The 24240-nt window shown below is 37.9% G+C and overlaps 1 protein-coding gene across 1 annotated transcript in view; it reads right to left on the minus strand.

The window, feature by feature from the left end:
* Nucleotides 1-336: 336 nt before the first annotated feature.
* Nucleotides 337-24240, minus strand: part of LOC126189028 (BTB/POZ domain-containing protein 6-like) — a 32714-nt gene continuing 8810 nt past the window's right edge. The window contains exons 3-5 of the mRNA XM_049930860.1: nucleotides 23175-23308; nucleotides 16088-16292; nucleotides 337-2809 (exon numbers count right to left, since the gene is read on the minus strand). Coding sequence (XP_049786817.1) covers nucleotides 1904-2809; nucleotides 16088-16292; nucleotides 23175-23308 — 1245 coding nt within the window. The 3' untranslated portion in view covers nucleotides 337-1903. The remainder of the gene's footprint in view (nucleotides 2810-16087; nucleotides 16293-23174; nucleotides 23309-24240) is intronic.

Here is a 24240-nt window from a genome sequence, read left to right on the forward strand (position 1 = left end):
TTGCTTTTGTTTCAAAATAGTACTTAAAAACATACCTCATATTTTGTACACATGAAATTTTGTGTCAATGAGGAAGCAATGGTACACTGGTGTCCACTGCCTGCCATTAACTTTCTGTTGAAGGCATGGAAAACAAATATCTTACTTGCCCGTGTCACACACACTCTTATGCCTATGGCCTTATTCTAGAGACAGCTTTAAAAATTGTTTTGTAGGACATGACAAAATTACATTAAAAGAAGCATGGTTCACTGGATGAGTACAAAGTAGAACGAAGCAAGATGTCCTGAGCATGTCTCAAACATTAATTTGCCTTAACATATTCATCATCACTACTTCTGAAAACAACAAAAACTGTTCCTAAGCTCACAAACAAAGTACAGAAATATATATTGCCACAACTGTGAGAAATGATAATCACTGAATGGTGGTAACCCTACTACAGTTTGTGTCCAACAGTTGGAAGAGAAGGCCAACTATAATGAGCTCTTTTGCATCAGCATGGCATATAGGTGCCTCCACATGTAGGCATTTGTTCTCATTGCAGTTTCAAATGACAAAACATTTTTTCTGTACACCTCACTTCGAACTTAATTATCCATCATTCTCTTCTAGTGCTTCCATCGCGGTGTTAAGAATGATGGCTTTTTCATGCTGCTTCTCTGGATTTTCCTTCCATTCCTTTATTTGTTCTTTTTTTTTGTCATTTTCCCAGATTTATTGATCTGATCATTTTAATTCTTCAAATGACACTTCCTTTTACCACTTCCATGTATTTATTTCTGTAACAGCCATCCATCCAATACCACTGTGTTATCAAAATGGTAGAATCAAAATGTGTGTATACCAATTTTGCATCAAATTTCTTCTTCCTTCATATATCTATCTGCCACTGAGGATGCCAGTACTGTTTGCTTCTGCTAACACTCTGTCTAACAGATCATTACATTCCTTTTAACAATTGGAACATATTTGTCTATGTTCTGAACAAACAAATCTTTTATCTCAAATGTATTTCATTCACAACTGTTATATCAACTACTTCACATATTACATATGTCTCATTTAACAGAATTTCATTTAATGTACAGACACAAAGAAGTAAGATCTAGGTAAAATTGGCTTTACCTAAATGTTTTAAATTGATTTTCATTTGTACATGTCAAAGTTTTGGATTACTTCATTGTACAAATGTACAATGATAATTATGACTGCATGTGCTTTACACAAACACACACACAATTGGGAGACACATAACATTGGGAGTATGGGGTTGAGGGAGATCTGGAAAATGAAAAAACCCACTTCTTTTCCAAGAATAGGAAGAAAAAACTCATTGCAGAGAAGAAAATACTGATGCCACAAAACATCATTCTCATAGTTACCCATTCTTCATAGATTTTATACCAATAATGAGCAAAGAAGAAAGAAAATACTATCATAATAAGTGGTCAACAAAAATAAATCACTGCTTGTAAGGAGGAATTGATGTCGTACAATTTCACTCTTATAAGCAACCATTCTTCATAGATTTAAACCAATAAGTGGCAAAGAGAAATAGGAAAAAACAATGAGATAGTGTTAAGTAGTCACAAACAAGTTTGCTAATATTATGGTATATTGATAATTTTTACTTATGGACCATTTGACAGCAACTGAATAAAAGACAAAACTGCAAATTGGCATTCCGAAGAAGAAAAACAACACCAAAAATGCAACAGGAGCATAATATGTAAGAAATTGTCCACGCAACCTGCCACTGATGATGCCTTGCAGAAAATAAAGGCGAAACGCATATGGCACTAAAATTATGTTTTATTCAGTTGCTGTCAGATGGTCCATAAGTAAAAATTATCAATATAACGTAATATTACACGCAACTGAGGAAGAAAGCTGTGGAGTATCAAACTGAATAAACAATTGCATCTACAAATCCCATATCTAACCTTCTTACAAAGGTACCATTGCCATCAATATCAGCATGATCAAAAAATCTGAACTCAATACCTCGACTCTTTTCAGTCTGTGACATGAAACTCAATGGATACTCATGAACATCTCCTCTCAGACAAGGTAGCACCATTAATATACTATATTCTTTGTTACTGCTGAATACGATTGGTTCTTCAAAATTTACCGTTGACAATGTATTGTATTCTACAACATCGGTAAAAAGAGTCCTACTGAGTACAGTTCCATGTTGGTCAAGTACAGACACGTCCAAGTTTTCACGGTACTCACGAGGCAACCCATGAGCCAAGTTGAACTCACTCTGAGGCACAAGCCTAGTGAAAACTCTTATTCCACTCACCTTCACATATTTATCAACAAGTACTTTGGTTAGAAGTCTAATGTGCCCGGAAATTGTAACAGCTGTCTTTAAAAACTTACGAGCACAATAAAACTGTTTTATTGCTATCTTATCTCGTGAATATGGAACACTGCACATTCCTTCTGGTAATGGAATAAGGTCACCATGTTTTTCCAAAATAACTGCTTTTAAAACAGCTATTTCTTCTGGAGTTAAAATGCCAGATGACTCTGGGCCTTCTGCAAATTCCTGTACAGTGAGAGACAGAAATCGTATTTTTGAAAGTGCACCAGCTTTCATCAAAATTGCACGCATATTTTCAGGAGTTCTTTCTAATCCTTTCTCTGAACACTGAACTTCAGCCCACTGAATGCATGTTTCAAACAGTTCCGTTTCACTAATATTTAATTTGTGCTGGCTCAAGAGTACATTAAGTGTATGCGAAGACATATGACCATCCACAGATTTCAGGACTTCTTTGGTATGCCCACACATCACCTGAAACAGTAAAGTATCCTTTTAAGACATACGTAATATTTTACTAATAATTTACAAAATAAAGAGGCATGGTTTTATTATAAACATGGCTAACAAAATTGGACAAAGAAGGCAAGAGAAAGAGTTGAAGGTATCTGGAGGTTGAAGAAACTGTGAGGAAGAAATAACAGGAGATTTACAGACAAATAACATATTGTGAACAAGGTCTACACCTGCTAATAAGGCAGTTCTGCAACACACTGCATAACTGTGACCATCAAAAACAAATTAACACTAGAACGAGATTTTCACTCTGCAGCAGGAGAGCTTCTGTAAAGTTTGGAACGTAGGAGACGAGATACTGGCAGAAGTAAGGCTGTGAGGACTGGGCGTGAGTCGTGCTTCGGTAGCTAAGATGGTAGAGCACTTGCCTGCGAAAGGCAAAGGTCCCGAGTTTGAGTCTCGGTCGGGCACACGGTTTTAATCTGCCTGGAAGTTTCAAGTTAACACTACATTAAATGCATATCTTCATGCTTAATAATCACCCATCATTTTTTCCACTTCTTCAAATGTTTCACTGAAATGGGCACATTCTATTCTCAGCCTGTTGGAACTATTCCTTCATAGAAAATTGCCATACTTTCAAGCAAGTCTTTGCTCATGTAGAGAGGGTGGAAGGTGGGTAGGTGGGGGTGGGGAGTAACGGAAAACAGGGAGCATGCTCAAGAACTTTAAAATCCTATGCATTTAAATAATTTGTACAAATTTTGGACAAATGTGTTAGAGAATTCATCATGTCTGTGAAATACACGGTGCCCTCTGATCACAAGAAAAAGGTTCATGTCATTTCAGACACGCGACCACTGTTCTCCTGCACTCACGCAAATGGACGACGCGCTCAGTAAGTGTGCACGCTGACATACATCTGATGCAGCTAACTTGGGCCAGGCGTGAGTGGCTCACGTCTGTTCACGAATTTTTGCGGCATGGCTGCCACAGCTTCATTAAGATTTATTGTGAAACTAGAGGATGGAAGTTTGTTGGTGTAAACTTTGTAATTATACAATATTGTTGAAAAGACACATTGTTTTGTTATTTGATAATTCACACAAAACTGTATTATGTAAGGCGAAATTGTAAGCATATCAAAGTGTACATCATTGACAATGGGTTTAATTAAAACAACATAAAGATGAAGGAGAATGTCATAAATTTAAAGTCAAAATTACAATTAATTACAAAACCTCTTATAAAAAGAAAATTGTATTGTGATAAATACATGTTAAATTTTTGATAATAATGTACAAGGAAAGTCTGGAAAAGAAAATATGTATTGTGGCGCCAACTTTGTCGAGATGTGTAGTCAGTACTAGCTAGCACATAGTAAGAGATGTACGAATTAAACTGAAATTTGTGAATAAAATATTTTTGAGTTTTGAATTCAGAAAATAAATGTTTTATAAATATTACAGAAACCCTGCCAAATAAAATACATGTTCAATAAGTGAATCCAAGGGAAAAAAAACTGCAAAATATACTGTATTTTGACAACAATGATATTTCATCCAGTTTAATATGCAGGTAAGTGTAATACTGGAGGTCATTCTGATGTTCCCAGAGATCACTATATGAGATATATGTGTCACACGTAAGAGCAACCTTATGATCGAATGAAATATTTGTCAGTCTTTTCCCGCCATTCCACAATTTTGTAGCTTCGGCAGATGCAAGCTTTTTCACCCACCCGTTTCTTGTCATGTGGTACGTTTGGATGATTATTAATAAACTGCCTTTTGGCTTCTGTCTCGGGCTCTTCGGCCGACATTCATCTAATGATTTTTCTGAAGTTTCGCCAGCACGAGTGGCTGGCATTGTCAAAACTTCACCCTCCATTGCCGGTGGTGAACTGGAGGTGAGCTCGCGGCCGCAGACTATATGTACCTGGCGCGCCAACGTCCGAGGGCTTGTCCGCGGTCATTTCCGGTGCGGTTATCCTCTTGCTACCTGTGACGGTCATTCGCTGCAGTACGGGAAGCCAGGATCCGTTTACCTTAAAGCTTTCCTCTTTCTTGTTCAAACTGTTCGTGTGTTTTTGTATTTCTACAGCTTCTCTGAACAAGCGTGTCTGATAGTGCTTCTCTACAGCCAGAACTTCCGTGTCGGCGAATTTTATTACGTGGTCGGTCTCATTCAGTGCGTGCTCTGCCACGGCCGATTTCTCCACCTGCCCCAACCTGCAATGTCGCTTATGCTCTTTGATCCTGGTGTTAATGGAACCCGAGACAGAAGCCAAAAGGCAGTTTGTCAACAAGTGGCCACGAAAGCCTTAACAATTTTGTATTATTAATAAAACCGCGTTATCACCTGCAACACTGCTATTTGCTTAGGAAGGTGTGATTGTCACTTTCTTTCTCTGTATCATTATAGACAATCTTCTATGCTGACAATTTCTTCATTTTTTAAAATTGGTCTAAAAATGTAGATGCAGACAGGCTGAAAGAGCTTTCATCTGATAGTAAAATGTGCAACTGCCTGCCACTAATATTTTTCCAGTCAACAGTGAAGGTCCAACAAAGAGAGTTCTTGAAACCTCTGTTATCACTCACACTCTTTGCATTATCTTAAGATGCTAGAGGAATGTGTACTCATCTCCAAGCCATGAAGTTAGTCATTTCCTCAAAGTGCAGTATTTGTCCACTCTCAGATCTTCAAAAAACCGTCTCACAAAAAGACTCAATTTTTTTTTCTCCCACTGCAATCTCTCTTAATACTCAAAGAACATTACTAAAGAAAAACTGATGGAAGCTGTTTCTGCAGTCGGTTCAGGTTCATTCAGGTATGGTGCCAAACACATACGGAACCAGATCAGGACCTATCCATCTTGAGGTATATATTTTCAAAGTTTTGCAGTTACTGCTTTCTATGACAGAAAGAGAAGAAGTAAACCATTACTAACAGGAAATGGAAGTGAAACACAAAATCCTTTCCTTCTCGGAGCCCTCTCATTTCTATCTTCTATTTTTTCTATACTCATTCTTTATGCTGGAAATTGTCAGTCCATGCCACCCACTTTTTTTATCAGCACTTAGATCCTTCAGTTTCAGCTTACAGACTTTGTGATCTGTTGCTCTGTTCTATCACTCTCTCTTTCTCCGCCCCTCCCCCCACCTCTCCCTCTATCCTTTTTTTCCCTCTCTCTCTCTCAACACTGTATCCTTTGAGGTGTAATGTATCTTTAGTGAACTGAATCTCTCATCATGGTTTTGTAGATTTATGATTTTGTTTATTCCCTTCATATTTAGTATCCATTATCTAATACTACCAAGCATAACTGAGTGTCCTGTAAATAAAAAAGTTTGTAACACTACTTCATTTACAAGATTATGATAATTTTGTATACTTCATTCTGCTGAAACAATACTATCTTCCAGAAAGATAATAATTCATCATTTAATATATGCATAATGCTGTGACCAATTACTGTGTTCAAACTGTAAACAGTTCAGTAGATAATAATCTTTAACATGGTTTACAAGATAGTTTGTTGAATTAGATAATGTAATTTTAGCATAGAAATCTCTATAAATGTTAGTAATCAAAATAATTAAGCATTCTAACTGCAATCTGCATATTTTGAAAGTGTGGTAATTGTTCAAAATCAATACTTCATGAAATTTTGTACAAAAAAGAAATTGTATAAGAAAACAGGGTCAAATATTTTCTTCATTATTCTAAAACTTGCTACACATTTAAGTTTTTGTGAATATGTGACTTTTCATTACACCTTTAAAAAAGTATTTATAGTAGTAACCAACTTGTCACTGTTTTGATATAAAGGCTGGTGTTAGGATTAAGCAGTCAGTTACTTGTTTGTGTGCTGTCCAGTAGTTGTGGTGAGTGATGGATGTAAGAAGTTGCAGTTTGTTTCGTACAAATAAATGACAGGGACTAATAGGATGTGTGTGCAGGATATATTTTATTTTAAAGAGTAAAAACCTCAAATTTGTAAAAGGCTCCAGCAAAAATCAAAAACGTCCAACCCATGGACATGCAACAAACAATAATGATTTAATAACTTCTTCAACAATCACAGACACCATCAATAAGACAAGATAAGTATCAACAAAATAGTGTATATCTACCTGCTCACACAATGATTTTTCTTTCATTTGCAGATAACTCTTTTACATTTAAAGTACAATGCAATGACTGAGATATTTAAATTTGTGTGTTGTATGTGAGCAGGAACATTACAGTGGTATACAGCCACATTACTACATTCCAACATCCCTCCTGTAGCAATACACCATAATCCTCCTCACAGTATGTGACACAGAAGGTTTCGTATACCACTATCTTTTCCACTTTCTTGTTCCATGTGCAAACGCTACACAGAAAAATGATTTTTAATAATGCTGCTTGAGTTCAAATTTCAATTAAATTTTGCCAGCATGGTCATTCAGTAATATGTGTACGGGAGGAAGTAAAATGTTTGTTTATATGGTTAGTAATTTATGCTCTTGACATTTGGCATGGTGTGCAATGCCTCTCTTGTAGTTACCTGCCACTAGTATTCAATGAGCATCTCTGATAGTCTCCTTTTCCCTAAACAAGTCTCTTTCACTACTCTTCTCTTGATCACCTCAATCCACTGCACCAAACTTGTGAGGTGAGCATTCCACAATGAGGAACAATCACATTTTTTGTGGATACTCAAATGTCAATTTTCTATCAGACTGTATTGACTGAGGCCACTTAGAGTTGTTGACTTCCAGCTTTGAAAACTGAATAGGGACACAAATAGTTGACTACAGTCTCCCTCTACAAACCAGTTTCAAGTGGATGTAGGCTGCAGTAATTATGCAAAAAAAAAAAAAGGGCTTGCACAAGGGTACAAAGCTGCATCAAAGTAACATTCAGACTGAAAACTACAACAATCACAGTGCATGATATGCAGACCCGCATTTTCTCATGAGCATAATTTGTTGTCTCTCTTGGAGAATATGTGAAATCTGATAGATTAGCCATTGTACTTGCATTAATGTATGTCATCTGCCACAAACTCTGAAGACAAACAGAAGAGAGGGGCATTCAATTTCGCCAATGAACCCTTGATTCTTCAAAGAATCAAACTCTCATGTATAAAACAGCCAAAACGTCTAATGAGTTAAGGTGTTAAATATCTGATGTTAAGCCTGTCCTGACAAAACTCTACGATCTGGTGAGCAAGATGTTTGAGACAGGCGAAATACCCTCAGACTTCAAGAAGAATATTATAATTCCAATCCCAAAAAAAAGCAGGTGTTGACAGATGTGAAAATTACTGAACTATCAGTTTAATAAGTCACGGCTGCAAAATACTAACATGAATTCTTTACAGACAAATGGAACAACTGGTAGAAGCTGACCTCGGGGAAGATCAGTTTAGATTTCGTAGAAATATTGGAACACGTGAGGCAATACTGACCTTAAGACTTATCTTAGAAGAAAGATTAAGGAAAGGCAAATCTACGTTTCTAGCATTTGTAGACTTAGAGAAAGCTTTTGACAATGTTGACTGGAATACTCTCTTTCAAATTCTAAAGGTGGCAGGTATAAAATACAGGGAGCGAAAGGCTATATACAATTTTTAAGAAACCAAATGGCAGTTATAAAAGTGGAGGGGCATGAAAGGGAAGCAGTGATTGGGAAGGGAGTGAGACAGGGTTGTAGCCTCTCCCCGATGTTATTCAATCTGTATATTGAGCAAGCAGTAAGGAAACAAAAGAAAAATTCGGAGTAGGTATTAAAATCCATGGAGAAGAAATAAAAACTTTGAGGTTCGCCGATGACATTGTAATTCTGTCAGAAACAGCAAAGGGCTTAGAAGAGCAGTTGAACGGAATGGACAGTGTCTTGAAAGGAGGATATGAGATGAACATCAACAAAAACAAAACGAGGATAATGGAATGCAGTCGAATTAAGTCGGGTGATGCTGACGGAATTAGATTAGGAAATGAGACACTTAAAGTAGTAAAGGAGTTTTGCTATTTGGGGAGCAAAATAACTGATGATGGTCAAAGTAGAGAGGATATAAAATGTATACTGGCAATGCCAAGGAAAGCGTTTCTGAAAAAGAGAAATTTGTTAACATTGAGTACAGATTTAAGTGTCAGGAAGTCGTTTCTGACAGTATTTGTATGGAGTGTAGCCATGTATGGAAGTGAAACATGGACAATAAGTAGTTTGGACAAGAAGAGAATAGAAGCTTTCGAAATGTGGTGCTACAGAAGAATGTTGAAGATTAGATGGGTAGATCACATAACTAATGAGGAGGTATTGAATAGAATTGGGGAGAAGAGGAGTTTGTGGCGCAACTTGACTAGAAGAAGGGACCGGTTGGTAGGACATGTTCTGAGGCATCAAGGGATCACAAATTTAGCATTGGAGGGCAGCGTGGAGGGTAAAAATCGTAGAGGGAGACCAAGAGATGAATACGCTAAGCAGATTCAGAAGGATGTAGGTTGCAGTAAGTACTGGGAGATGAAGAAGCTTGCACAGGATAGAGTAGCATGGAGAGCTGCATCAAACCAGTCTCAGGACTGAAGACCACAACAACAACAACAACAACAACAACAAGCCTCCTGCACACCAGGATTCGAACTTGGGCCTCCTGCTCACTAGGCAGATGTGCTGCCCTGGGACTGTGGCTAACACAGCTGCAAGTTATTACCCTACTATATCTCCTTCCCTACTACAAACTCCAACTCATGCTCAGCCCATCTGGATGTTCCCCCTTCTTAACTCATATCAGTATTGCAAAGGCTCTCCAACATTGGAATAGCACCTTAGCACTGAATAAAATGGCGATAATCCTCCCTGTACCTCAGATGTAGATGATATATTAATCATATGAAATTATATGTGCCAAGGACATATTAAGTCTCAGCTGTATCTATGATAATGAACACAGGCTGAAGCGATGAAATAAAATTTGTACGATGAATGTGCGTTCATCTTCTTGCTCACTAGTATACATTATAAAAATGGACTGTTTTCAAAATAATGGCATCCTAAAATAAAGACATCCTAATACCCTGCATCTTTTTACTAATATTTGTAAAGAGTGTTCAAATGAAAAGCTATGAAACATCGTAACAACCAAACCAGTTGAAATTTGCATTTGCTGCTATGGGACAACATAGTGACACATCTAGGGGTGTGAAAGTAGTATCAACACCTCCCCCTAAAAATTCAAAGCTGTGCCCTCAGCAGACAAGGTGACACTGTCTTTTTCGACATCCGAGGTCCAGTACTCATCAAATTCCTCAAGCGTGGAAAAGCCACAGACATGTACTGTGACATGCTGTCCAAGCAAGTCCATCAATAACAAATGACCTGGGGTACTCACGGAGGAAGTGATTCTGCTCTACAACAATGGGCATCCACATGTCACCACAGTCACAAGAAGTGTAATGGTCAAGTTCAAGTGCGAGCAGCTTCAGCATCCAACCTACAGACTTCCCCGTGCTGCGAAAAAAAAAAAGGGGGGGGGGGGGGGGGGGGAATGCTTCAACTCTGATGATGAACTGTACTACACAGTGGAGGACTGGCTCCTGTCACAGCCACAAGAATTCTGTAAACAGGGGATCCTTTGGCTTGTGAAACATTGGGATACAAGGGCTCAGGCCTTTGTGATTACTTTTGAATAAAAACTTCAATTACATCCAAAGTATTCATGGTTGGGTGAAATTACCTGATATTTCCTGATTTCCAGAGAAGTTTTAGCATTTTACCCTGACAAATTTTGAGATCTCAAGGGTACGTAAAGACGTAAGTTGACAAAAAATGTAAGGACTTCTGTATTTCTAAATGTGTGAGCAAAAATCGTAAGTACTAACATCAACTTCTTTTGTAATGAACTGTTTTTGATGGAGGTAGCAAGCCAAATGGTATATAAGTTCCATTAAGACCGCTGACGTTATTTTATTTCAATAAAATGAAACACATTTGGTGATAAAAATAAACATTTCATTGCAGTCGTAAGACAGATTTAAAATATCTTCAATGATTTCAGAAACAACCTCAGAAAAAAGCAGGAAATATCAGGTAATTTCACCCAGCTATGAAAACTTTGGATGTAATTGAAGTTTTTATTCAAAAGTAATCACAAAAGCCTGAGCCCTTGGTGCATAAGGTGGGGAAGAGTTCTGTAAACCAACACTACAGCCGACTGCCAATAAAATTTTGGTTCTACTATGATTCTTATTGTTGGTTATTACCCACTGGGTTATGTCTATTATTTTACAGGTATTGTGTGATTTTTCTTTCAAGCAATACATGAGTACATAGCGTATGAACTGACAGTGACTGCCACAATTTTCTTCTTCTTATTGTCCATACTTTTTCACATATAAACTGCATTTGAAGTGCCAAAATGTACTAGAATAAATAAAATGTCTATAAAATGGCACACTGTACAATGTACTTGTGGTGAGAGAGTCGCAATTCCTGAAATCCACACACAAACAGACCTAGCCTGCAGGCAGATTGGTGAGACTAGATCTGATGGGCAGGGCCTGCACATTAGTGGGAAATGATGGGCTCCAGATCGGCAGGCCCGATACATTAGAGATACCTACAGAAATGGCCTGCGGTTTTGGCCTGTCGTGGAAGTCCACTCGAGGACAGCTATTCACATGTCAAAGACAACATGTTGCTGAAATGAGACCACAGTGATCAATCCATGCAACAGATAACTTGCACGAATGCTCTGAGAATCAGTACTAATGAGGATACGTAGCAACTCACCATAAAGATGATCACTCAGTTGCAGACACGCACACAGAAAAGACAATCACACTCTCACAACTAAATTTTTTGCCATAGCCTTTGTCAGAAAATGAGAGCACGCAAGCATTCACACAATCACTCAGACACAACTTGTGCTCACATGACCACTGTCTCCGGCCACTGTGTCAAGTCTCTGAGAATCAGATCCACACAAACCACTCCTCACACCTCCCTGCCTATCATTGGCAGGCTAGCGTCAGAAGTGGTGGCAGCACTGACTGCAAGCTTAGGGGAGTGGTAGAAAGTGGAGAAGCAGAAAATAAGGGAGTAAGGAAGCAGTGCACATACTCAGCTGTGCCCAGCCAGTAAACAAACCATTTCAATTACTGAGACAAAATGAGATGTTTTTTTCAAATTTCCCTGATATTCCCCTGACACATTTAAAATTCCCTAATATTCTCTGAACTTGTGGAAACACTGGTATTGTATTGTACCTTTTCTTTTGAACACCATTCACATTTCAACACTGAGTGCCTGTCAATTCAGATGAGGAAGATAGTTTACTGTAAACTATAACATACACTTGGCTTTTGTGTAAGCTACTAGTCACTATGACTCTTGTAAGGGCAGACTGTCAAAGCACACAAGAGTAAGACTGAATTCTAAGTGAGGAAACCTCAGGTAGACCATCCACACCTATTCCCCCTTCCCCTCTTGGTAAAGTCACAATTTTTGTAGTTCTGTCACAAATTTTTATGAAGTTAATTTGGAACACTTAGTTGTCCCAGATTTAACAATTATGAATAGGTTTATACTGAATTACATATTTTCACCAGTATCAGTATGTCCGTGTCAAATAGTTCGTAACCAGACAGAATCATACACAATTCTCAAATTTGCTCTAGCTAGTGTAGTTTCCCTTCTGCTGTCCTAGTACTAATCCTGCTACTGCAAATAATATATGGATCAGTGAGAAACCACATACTGTAGAAACTATGAAAGGAATGCTACCAACTACAGTGAATTATAATGAAACCTTGTGAATTTTTTCATGTACTATCGAAGAATACAGACATGCTAAAGAAAATTCACAGTATTGATAAATACTGTCTGCTGTACTCCTTCATCCTAGAAGATACTAATAAAATATAAGTTAACGTATATTTTGAAACAAATTAAAGTCAGATTTTGCATTTATTGCATGTAATTAAGTTTTTTGTAGAATCATAATTTTTTAATGTGTCCCAAATTTGGGTCTAGAAAATATGGTCACCTTAACAAAACTTACCTATGATACCTCAACAAGGTTCAGTGCTTGGCCAGGGTCTAAATATATTGACATCTGATGCAGTCAGGAGAATGACAGAACAGACTTACATCTAGTTCACAGCTCATATAATTTCCATAGAGACTATGCCTCTTTGTCTACAGTTCAGAGAGATGTTTTGTATTCTGCTCTAAAATATTACAGTTGAAAATCATGGATGCATGTTACTTGTAAGCTTTATGAAATGTGGTGGTAATGTTCTGGACTCATAATGAAACTCTCATCTTGACCACAACACATTTACTTTATTTCTTCCTTAAATAAATATTTTGTGGCCAAGACAAGAATTTCATTACAAACTCAATTTTCAAAAGCGAAGTCAACAAGTACCTCACTGATTACCATTTCTATAACTAAACTGAATAGTGGAACATAAGGATGTAAATTCTGCTTAATTCTTAATATTTGTATTAAATCTATTTTGAATTTGCCCATACACAGACAACTGATAGTATTCTGTGTAAAGTTAAATAAATTCTTTGTTCGAAGTATTAGTCGAAAAAAGCATCTGAGAGTTACAGTACAGGAGCAGTGATATTTTTTCACCACAGCTAATTTTCTCCCATTATACATTTAGATAAAGTACTCTAGAAGAAATCAGCATACTTATAAGAGTGAGTAGATTAGCATTAGTAATAATTAGGTTATTAGGATACAATATAAAAGTAGCTTGCAGTAGTAGATACTGTCTGTTAATTTTTAATTTGAATCATTTCATATCACCGAATGTCCTCTTGTATATGGGATTCATGGAATAGAATGTGCAAATGAATGAATATAGAATGTATGAAAGCATAATATGTTGGAATTAGTGTACCAAAGACTATCAGGGTATCATATGTACTGATAGCAACAGCATAGGCACAGGCACATGACACACCAAACAGCAATTTGTGGCTGTTTGCTGATGTTGTGTTGTGTGGGATGGTGGACTGTAGGAGGATAGGAGGATACAAGATTATTTAGACAGAATTTTTAGCTGGTGTAATGAACAGTAGCTTGCCCTACATGTGGAAAAATGTAAGTTACCAGCCCGACGCAGTCAAGTTGGTTAAATATCTATTTGTAATGTTGCAAAGCAATATGAAACAGAATGAGCATCACAGGCTGGTAGTAGGAAAGGCGAATGCTTGACTTCATTTTATTGGGAGGATTTTGGGAAGAGGTAGCTCATCTATAGAAGATACGGCATATAAAAAACTAGTGTGACCCATTCTTGAATATTGCTTGCATGTTTGGGATCCCTAAAAGGTCAGATTAAAGGAATACATTGAAGCAATTCAGAGGTATGCTGCGAGACATGTTACTGGTAGGTTTGGCCAGCACCCAAGTATTACAGTGATGCTTTGGGAACTCAAACGGGCATCCCTGGAGGAAAGACAGTGCTCTTTTCACGAGACACTGTTGCAGAAATTTAGAACACTTGCATCTGAAGTCAACTGCAAATCGATTCAACTGCTGCCAACATGCATTTTGTGCAAAGACTGTGAAAATAAAGTGAGAGAAATTAGGGCTCATATGGACATTTATAAACAGTCATTTTTTCCCTCAGTCTATTTTCAAGTGGAACAGGGATGGAAATGTCAAGTAGTGCTTGTGGTACCCTTCGCCATGCACTGTACAGGGACTGTGGAGTACATACGTAGTTCAGCATATGACAGCATGCACAGTATGTACAATACTTATCACCAAAAATAATTGTCAAAGAAACTAATTCCCCATGCTTAAGTAGCTTGAACGGTAAAGAGGACTGTAACAAGGGACTGTGGAAGTAACATAACACAAGTGAGTTCAGAACTCTTATCAGTTTCACAAAGCAACTGTTTCTACATCTAGACCTCTAACGTAAGCTGCATAATCTAGGTTAGGGTAGGTTAAATTAGGTTTCAACACCCAAAACAATGATCACAATAAAAAATACATCGGCACACTGCATACAATGCTCAGGCCAAAGACAGGGTCAATCATGATACAAAGTATTTTGGATGTCTCATGCACCCCTTTTTTTCAACAAAAGGTTGTACTTAAATAGGCCCATTAAACACTGAAATAGCTGTTTGGTGGTAAGGACATCAAGTTTACCTTTAATTTTACTCATTCTTCCTACAGGCGACTTTCAGCCTAGGAGAATGAGGTATTCCACAGTAGTACAACATTAAAGATCATCCAAAGCTACTTTGGAATTGTGGGTTCAGATATTAACATATTATATTTAAGATATTAGCTCTAATGTGTACTTCAGTTGTTAGGGGAGCAATTACCAAGGACCTTTTACTTCTACTGACATAATCTCAGTACAGTTAATTAGCAATTTACTCTACAGCTCTTCTGAATGCAGAAACAGGGTATGCTTCAAAAAGGTAAGCTCATCTTTGCTAATGGCTATGAATATAAACTGTTCAGAAAAATTATGCACTGCCCTCAAGACCTGCACAGTATTTTTCTATTGGAAAATGTCTGGGGCAGAAATTAGTACAGGTTAGTGAATTTTGTTTTATGGGCATTAGGCCATCATCCAAGCCATATTTCTGTGACTAATGTTTTGTTTCCTAATACTGGCGACATCATCAGACTTTATAGAAATTCAGATAACCAAGGAAGTCTGCACTGTATGATTATTACAGCTTAGTGTAAAATTTCCCGTTTCATTTTATTTGTTTTAGAGGAAAAGTTAGCTCTTATGATTATAACATGAGTTCATTTCTGCTCCCTGTACATTCAGCTTCACCATTTTACTACTGCACCAAAATAGTGAATTCACATTTTATTCCATGTAATGCCAATAGTGAGTCACAACAAAAAAGCCTCTGACTCATTTTCAATCTGGGTAAAATGATTCCACAATTTAGCTAAAGCAATTTTAGAGCAGCCATACAAAAAATAAAACTGAACAGTGACATACAATTTGATTCTGGATCATCCAGAAATATGAGCTTCCTCCAAACAGTTTGAGTTTGCTGATGTGTTAAGAAAATCTCAGGGAACAAAACATAATACTAAAATCTATGTTTTCTATAGAAATTACTCTACAAAACAATGGAAAAGACAAATATCACTAAAGTGGATCACATATTAATTAATTATTTCAATATGAACATCATTACCATAAATGATAACCCACAGCAAGTGGACATATGTCATATATACAACTGACTGTCAGTTTTATACATGAATAAATTGTACGTAACTCTTCAAATTACCTTGATACATGGCTCCAGAAGCTGCTCCTCATTTATTTCATTTGCAAATTCAAAAATACTCATTGCATTACTAGGGCGTAAATTATCTATTATGTAATTGTGACAAGTATGACAAAGATGAGGTAACATGTATTTTTTTGCTGCATACAAAACTCCAGCTGCTTCATCTACTGATGAAATACTTGCCACATCAGTGTAAATGTACCTGAAAATAAGTTTTTTTTTTAATATGTGTACAAAAGAAAACAGACTAGCTTTTGTCTTGCTCGGTTTGTTAAAGCGAAAATGTTCTTGCAGTTTATCATAGATCACGAAGTCGAATTCTGAAAAGCTTATAAAAATTGAAAATCAACTTTGGCATACTGGATTATATATAATATGAGTAAAGTTGTTTTAAAGAAATACAATATAATGGCAAAATGAGACTGTACCACCAGTAGATGTCAAGCTATATGTGTAACAGTTCATCCATAATATCTGCAGCTTTCATTACTTGTTGATAAAATAATTTGTAGACATACAACCACATTTTAATTTCCAAAAGGTGCAATGTTAAAGCAAACAATCATGTTACGATCATCAAGACTAGAACATCTGAAAATAGTTTTATGTAAGAATGGATACACAAAGTGGTAGATTCGGTGAACTACTCATCCTATATCAACAGTACACTAAGCAGAAATGGAAGAGGAGCCTGAGAAGGCTGCATCTGCTGCATTTATCCCACACAGTGATACATTATTCAAGAGGACTGGAGGATTTCTGGGAATACACCACACAAAGATTTGTTTTTTGGCCACTGGTTAAAACATCAGAACTGCTCGGTAGTGCCTAGCACAACCTTTATCTATTGCAGTCCAGTCTCTATGAAATACCTGCCAATGAGGCATGATGTACATAAGACAGATAGTACAAACTGTCAAAAATCACTGCTGTGAACACCAATGGCTACCTAATTATTTCAACCTAACAAATCAGCACTCACAGAGTACGATCTATGGAAATTACTTGGAATGGGTTACGACTGCCCTGAAATTTCTGGCACAGACCTCAAAATACTGTGACTGCTATTTAAAAAAATGCTGTAACTGCGACCAGGATGGTCACGGCGGGGTAGCAATGACAGAAAGCGTGGCGGGACCCACAGAGAGGCCTGCGAACAACAACACAACAGAAGAGGACGGACACGACCAACGAAGGACAGAATGAATACAACAAGACCGAACAACAGAGTCACAAGGAAACAAACACGTCCACTCGTACACGAACCGGAAGCAAGCAGTCTAGCGCAAAGCGAGGTGTAAACCAACGTAAGCGAGATTAAACTGACTGGCTGGGCGAGAGGCCGGCACTTAAGTACGCTATAGGGGGTGCCGCTATTGGCCACTGGGACCATGCGTTCAACTGTAGCGCCCTCACACTAAAAGCGGGCCAGGAGGCGCGCGCTGCCACAGCTTATGGTGCAATGGTGCAGAGACCTCCATGGGTCTTCGACGTCCATGACGTCTGGCGCGGATTCAAAATCCGTGGCGCGCAGTACCAGTACATCGAGATATGAATAAGGGACCATTTACCAACTTGGTAAGGCATGGGAATTACACAAAGAACTGATGTCAAGGATAGGCAGAATACCAATGGATACATCTACACTGCGCATTTCTCAATGTGAACAGAGAATGGAGCAGCTAGTCGTAAGGGCGGGGGAAAGATATGTATAACATGCACCTGCCCTGTGGCAATCAGTTCACGAGCACACTTGGTGATGGCCGTGTAGTTCTTTGCCAAAATATTCTGCAAGATGGACACTAAGATCTGGCCATACACCCATGAATTATTTTGTAATCAATTATGCCAGAAGAAACTGAGGGTCATTAATTCTTTGTCCATTTACAACTAATGTTACACACCATGTAACACACATTTCCTGTTTACGTTACTTTCATATAAACTCTGTTATAAACAAAAAAAATGTGGTACTGTAGTTGAAAGCACACTGAAAAAAGCTGTGATTGACTTAAGCAGGGTCTTTTTGTGTTTTGCAGACATTAATTTATCAAGGAGAAAGCCAAACAGATTTGGTGTAGGTGTAGCAGTAGGAGGACTGTACAGTTCCACATTTTTTGGATATGAAAGTCATTATAAATCAAGAACTTAGCTCAGCTGGATGAATAATTGGGAAGGAAACGGTGATGGCTTTGTTTAAACTCATTTGTGACTTCTGCATTCTGCCAGACTGCTCCTGAAGCATGACGTTTATTGCATGAATCTCTGGTTTGAGCATTACAAAAACGCTATTAGTGAGCTAAAACTCAAAGCTGAAACCTATACACTGAGGAACAACTAAATCAGGGGCAGCTGATGTATTGCAGAGAAAGTGCTTCTGCTGCTATCGTTAACTGAATAGTATGGTACGTCACCTGATTGGAATGTTGTCAGAGCTTGTGCTGCGACAGTATGACAACTGGGTGCAGAAAGGGCAAGATCTTAAATATCAGTAAATTCTGTCATTGCTAGATTGTGAGAGCCTGACGCAAGGAACACTCCTTCTACATGGGTGTGCAGGTACTGGGCTTTTCGATACGACAATGTGAAAGCAAATGCTACTGTGTATAACAATGTGTCATTGACAGGTGCTGCTGAAGATTGTCATGGACTGTAACAGTGGGTAAATAAACCACTGTGTAGCAAATTACTTATCACTCTGTACTGCCATTGTCATGAGAATGAAGATGATGATTCAATTCTCAATGAGTATGAGACCCCACAAACCATGGGCCTTGGCAACATGAGGTGGCTTGCACGACTCTATGATACAGATAGCTGTATTGTATGTGCAACCACATCAGGGGGGTATCTGTGGAGAAGCCAGACACACATGTGATTCTGGAAGAGATGCAGCAGCCTTTCCTGTAGTTGCAGGGGCACACGTCTGGATGAATGACTGACCTGGCCTTGTAACATTACCAATATGGCAATGCTATGTTGGTACTGCAAATCGAAAGCAAGAGAAACTAAAGCTGTTATCTTTCCTGAGAAAATGTAGCTGTGCTGTATGACTTAATGATGATTGCATCCTCCTGAGGAATATATTCATTCCAGAGGTCCTCTTTGCTTCTCAAGTGAGCATTTTCCAAGAGGATGTTAACATCAGGAAAAACAAAACTGGCATTCTACAGATCAGATGGTGGAAGATTATAGCATTTAAAAAAAATGGATAGATTGAATTTATATAAAGTGAAAAGTAGTGAAGTGCAGTGGCAGGAAGAACAAGACTCCTACTCAGGGCAGTATAAGTTTATCCAACACAAAATCAAACACAGGTACTGCAGTAGTAGTTTTAATAATGAATAAGAAAATAGGAATGCAAGTAATGTTACTATGAACAGCAAGATAAGACATGAAGTAACACCTATCACAGCAGTCATGTTTATATACCTTCTAGCTTAGAAAATGACGAAAAAAAATATGATGAGATAAAAGAAATTATTTGAAGTTAAGGGATCTGATGAAAATGTGAGGAACTCGGAGGGGGGTGGGAGTGGAATTCAAGACTAGAGACCAGGAAAATGAACATGGACTGAGAGGGACAGAATGAAAGAGAATGTTGCCTGATAGAACTACACAGAAAACAATTTAATCATTCTTAATACTCAGTTTAGAAATCATGTTAAAGGTTTTATATGTACAAATTCGGAGTAGGTATTAAAATCCATGGAGAAGAAATAAAAACTTTGAGGTTCGCCGCTGACATTGTAATTCTGTCAGAAACAGCAAAGGGCTTAGAAGAGCAGTTGAACGGAATGGACAGTGTCTTGAAAGGAGGATATAAGATAAACATCAACAAAAGAAAACGAGGTTAATGGAATGTAGTCGAATTAAGTCGGGTGATCCTGAGGGAATTAGATTAGAAATGAGACACTTAAAGTAGTAAAGGGGTTTTGCTATTTGGGGAGCAAAATAACTGATGATGGTTGAAGTAGAGAGGATATAAAATGTAGACTGGCAATGCCAAGGAAAGCGTTTCTGAAGAAGAGAAATTTGTTAACATCGAGCATAGATTTAAGTGTCAGGAAGTCGTTTCTGAAAGTATTTGTATGGAGTGTAGCCATGAATGGAAGTGAAACATGGACAATAAATAGTTTGGACAAGAAGAGAATAGAAGCTTTCGAAATGTGGTGCTACAGAAGAATGCTGAAGATTAGATGGGGTAGATCACATAACTAATGAGGAGGTGTTGAATAGAATTGGGGAGAAGAGGAGTTTGTGGCGCAACTTGACTAGAAGAAGGGATCAGTTGGTAGGACATGTTCTGAGGCATCAAGGGTTCACAAATTTAGTATTGAAGGGCAGCGTGGAGGGTAAAAATCATAGAGGGAGACCAAGAGATGAATAGATTAAGCGGATTCAGAAGGATGTAGATTGCAGTAGGTACTGGGAGATGAAGAAGCTTCAACAGGATAGAGTAGCATGGAGAGCTGCATCAAACCAGTCCCAGGACTGAAGACCAAAACAAAAACACCAACAACAACAATGTACAAGATACCTGGAGACGTAGGAAGGTTTCAAACAATCATATAATGATGAGCGCTTTCAAAACCTTATTTTAACTGCAAAACTTTTCAAGGGGGCAAATGTGAACTCTGTCCATAATTTATTAGTTTTGAACTGCAGACTAAAACTGAAGAAACTGTGAAACTGTAGGAAATTAAGGGGATACAGTCTGGAAAAGTTGAAGGAACTAAAATTTGTTGAGAGTTTCAGTGGAGATATCAGGCAACATTTGAAACAGAGGAAAAGAATATGACAGAAGATAAATGAGTAGCTTCAAGAGATGACATGCCAAAGGCAGCAGGGGATCAAATGGGTAAATAGACATGACCTAGCAGAAATCCTTGGATAATGCAGGAGATATTGAATTTAACTGAAGAAAGAAGAAAATATAAAAACCGTGGCAAATGTAGCAGGAATTAGGATATACAGGTGTCTAAAACATGAGATTGGAAGTAAGTTCAAAATGGCAAGGCAGGAATGGCTATATGAGAAATGCAACAATGTAGAAGCCAGCATGCCAAGGAACAACATAGATGCAGCATAAAGGAAAATTAAAGAGACCTTTGCAGAAAAGAGAAGCACCTGCATGAGTATTATGAGCTCAGGTGGCAAGCCTGTAGTAAGCAAAGGCGGGAAGGCAGAAAAGTGACAGAAATACATACGAGTAATGAGTCCATATAAAGAAATCATACTCAAAAACAATATTATAGAAAGAGAAGAGGAAGTAAATGAAGATGAGATAGGAGTTATAATACTGCAAGAAGAATTTGACAGAGCAGTGAAAGACCTAAGTCGAAATAAATTCCTAGAGTAGATAAGATCCCTTTAGAACTATGGAAATCCTGGGGAGCCAGCCATAATAAAACTACGTCACTTTGTATGTATGGTATACTGGACACACTAAATACCGTCAGATTTCAAGAAGAATGTAATAACTTGTATTCCACAGAAGGAAGATACTGAAAGGTGAGAATATTACCGAACCATAGATTAATAACTCATGGTTGCAAGATACTGACATGAACTACTTACACAAGGATGTAAATACTGGTAGAAACTGACCTTTAGGAAGATCATTTTAGGTTCCAGAGAAATGTAGGAAGATGTGAGAACAGACTAACTCTTCAACTTATCTCAGAAGATTGAGTGAAGAAAGGCACATCTAAGTTAACAGTATTTGTAGATTTAGAGAAATCTTTTCACACTGTTGACTGGAATACACTCTTTATAATTATGAAGGTAGCACTGGTAAAACACTGGGAGCAATAAGTTATCTCCAACTTGTACAAAGCCCATACTGCGACTGTTGAAAGACATGAAGGGGAAGCAGTAGTTGAGAAGGGAGCGAGACAAGGTTGTAGTCTCTCCCCAATGTTTCCCAATCTGTACAATGAGCAAGCTGCAAAGAACACATTGGAGACATTTAGGAAAGGGAATTAAAGTTCGGGGAAAAAAATTAAAACTCTATGGTTTGCTGGTGACATTGTAATTCTGTGAGAGGTGACAAAGTACTTGCAGGAACAGTCCCGGACAGTGTCTTAAAAAGAGTTTAAAAAGTGAAAACATCATCAACAGAAAAGAAAAGGTGATGGAAAAGTGTTAAATTTAAAGCAGAGGATGCTAAAGTAATTAGATCAGGAGAGGACACACTAAAAGTAGTAGATAAGTTTTCTACTTGGGCAGTAAAATAGCTGTTCATGGTTGAAGCAGAGAGGAAATGGAATGCTGACTGGCAACGGCAAGAAAATTGTATCTGGAATAGACAGATCTGTTAACATAAAATATAAATTTAAGTGCCAGGGAATCTTTTCTGGAGGTATTGTTTGGAGTGTAGTCTCGTGCAGAACTCAAACATGGATGTTAAACAGTACAGATAAAAAGAAAATAGAAGTTTTGATAGGTCATTCCACAGTAGAATATTGTAAATAAGATGGGTAGATAAATGATAAACAAGGAGATACTAAATCAAACTAGAGAAAAAAGAAATGTGTGGCACAATCCGCCTACAAGGAGACATTGGTTGATAGGACATATTCTGAAGCATTGAGGAATCATCAATCTGTTACTGGAAGTGTGTGTGTGTGTGTGTGTGTGTGTGTGTGTGTGTGTGTGTGTGTGTGTGTGTGTGAGGGTGGACTCTGTAAAGGGAGACAAATCTTTGAAATAGTTCAAATGGATGTTGGTTGCAGTTGTTAATGCCAAGATTAAGAGGCTTGCATAGGACAGACAAGTATGAATAGCTGCATCAAATACCAGTTTTTGGACTGAAGATGACAAGAATAATCAGGAGTGAGAGAGAGGAAGAGGTAGAGAGAGAGAGAGAGAGAGAGAGAGAGAGAGAGAGAGAGAGAGAGAGAGCGATTTTGTTTACACCATATAATGAGATAAGACAAAAGAAGAAGGTGGGAAAGTAACAGAAGAAAATAGTATGAAACACGGACAGAGAGATGCAAAACACGGCATTAGATCATCTGGCGGCAATTCATACATTTAATTTCAGATGTTTAATACTGAGCACTTCAGGCTGCCCTCTTACTCTAGTAAAATTCTGAAGACTTCTGGCTCCACATCAGGGATCTTCACACATGCTTCCTCAGCCAGAGGTCCATAACACATGGCTTCGAACACAGGACTGGAAGCTGCTAATATCAGCTTGTGTGCTCTAAAAACCTAGAAGAAAAAAAAAACTGTAATGTATAATCTTACTTCAACAAGAACTTTGTACAACTGGCTGCTAACTGTTCTGCCATTATTGCTGATATATTATTTATGGGCATAAGGCTGTGGTCCAAGGCATAATTTCTCTGCCTAACATTTCATCTTCCACTGCTGGAGACCTCATCAGAGGCTTTAACGACTCTGGAAGCTGTTAGAGAACTTAAACAAGGTCACCAAGCTGACCTGTTTATATGTATCCAAAAAAGTCAGTTCGTGAAACCATCAGGCCGCTGCCTAAGATCATGGACTCGCCTCGACGTAGCCTATGGAGTTGTAGAGGGGAAGAGGTAGAACTGTTTGTTTTATTACTTATTCAGAAATGCTAATGCACAAACATAATTTCAACAGACAATAAGGAGGATTTAAACAGACAACAAAACAATAAACAAATGGTGCCAACTGTTCCCCATTATAAGCTCCACAGCATACATCGGCAGAGTTCCTTAATCTTACACATCAGTCTGATGATGTCATAAACTGACCATTGTGTGGATACACATGAACAGTTCAACCTGCTGAGTTTGCTTGAATTCTGTGGTAGCTTTCTCAGTTGTTAAGATCTCTTATGATGTCTTCAGCAGCTAAATTATGCCTTAGGCAGGGAATTGTGCCTTGGACTACAGCCTTATGCCCATATATGATATCAGCAATAATGCCAGTGCCGACTGTGAAAGCCTGCATTCAATGTTATGTCATTCTTCTATTCAACAAACAAAAATGTTGAAAATGTAATTTGCTTCAAATCTGTTGGCATGTTCAGATCACCAATAACATTGTTCTAATCCTCCACATTATAATGGCTAAAATTTTCTTATGAGAAACTAAAACACACAGTACTGATGTTGCAAAATAATTTTATTTTATGGTTTGCTGTGAATGGTTTT

Source organism: Schistocerca cancellata, chromosome 5 (genome assembly GCF_023864275.1).
Source record: "Schistocerca cancellata isolate TAMUIC-IGC-003103 chromosome 5, iqSchCanc2.1, whole genome shotgun sequence".
NCBI lineage: Eukaryota > Metazoa > Arthropoda > Insecta > Orthoptera > Acrididae > Schistocerca > Schistocerca cancellata.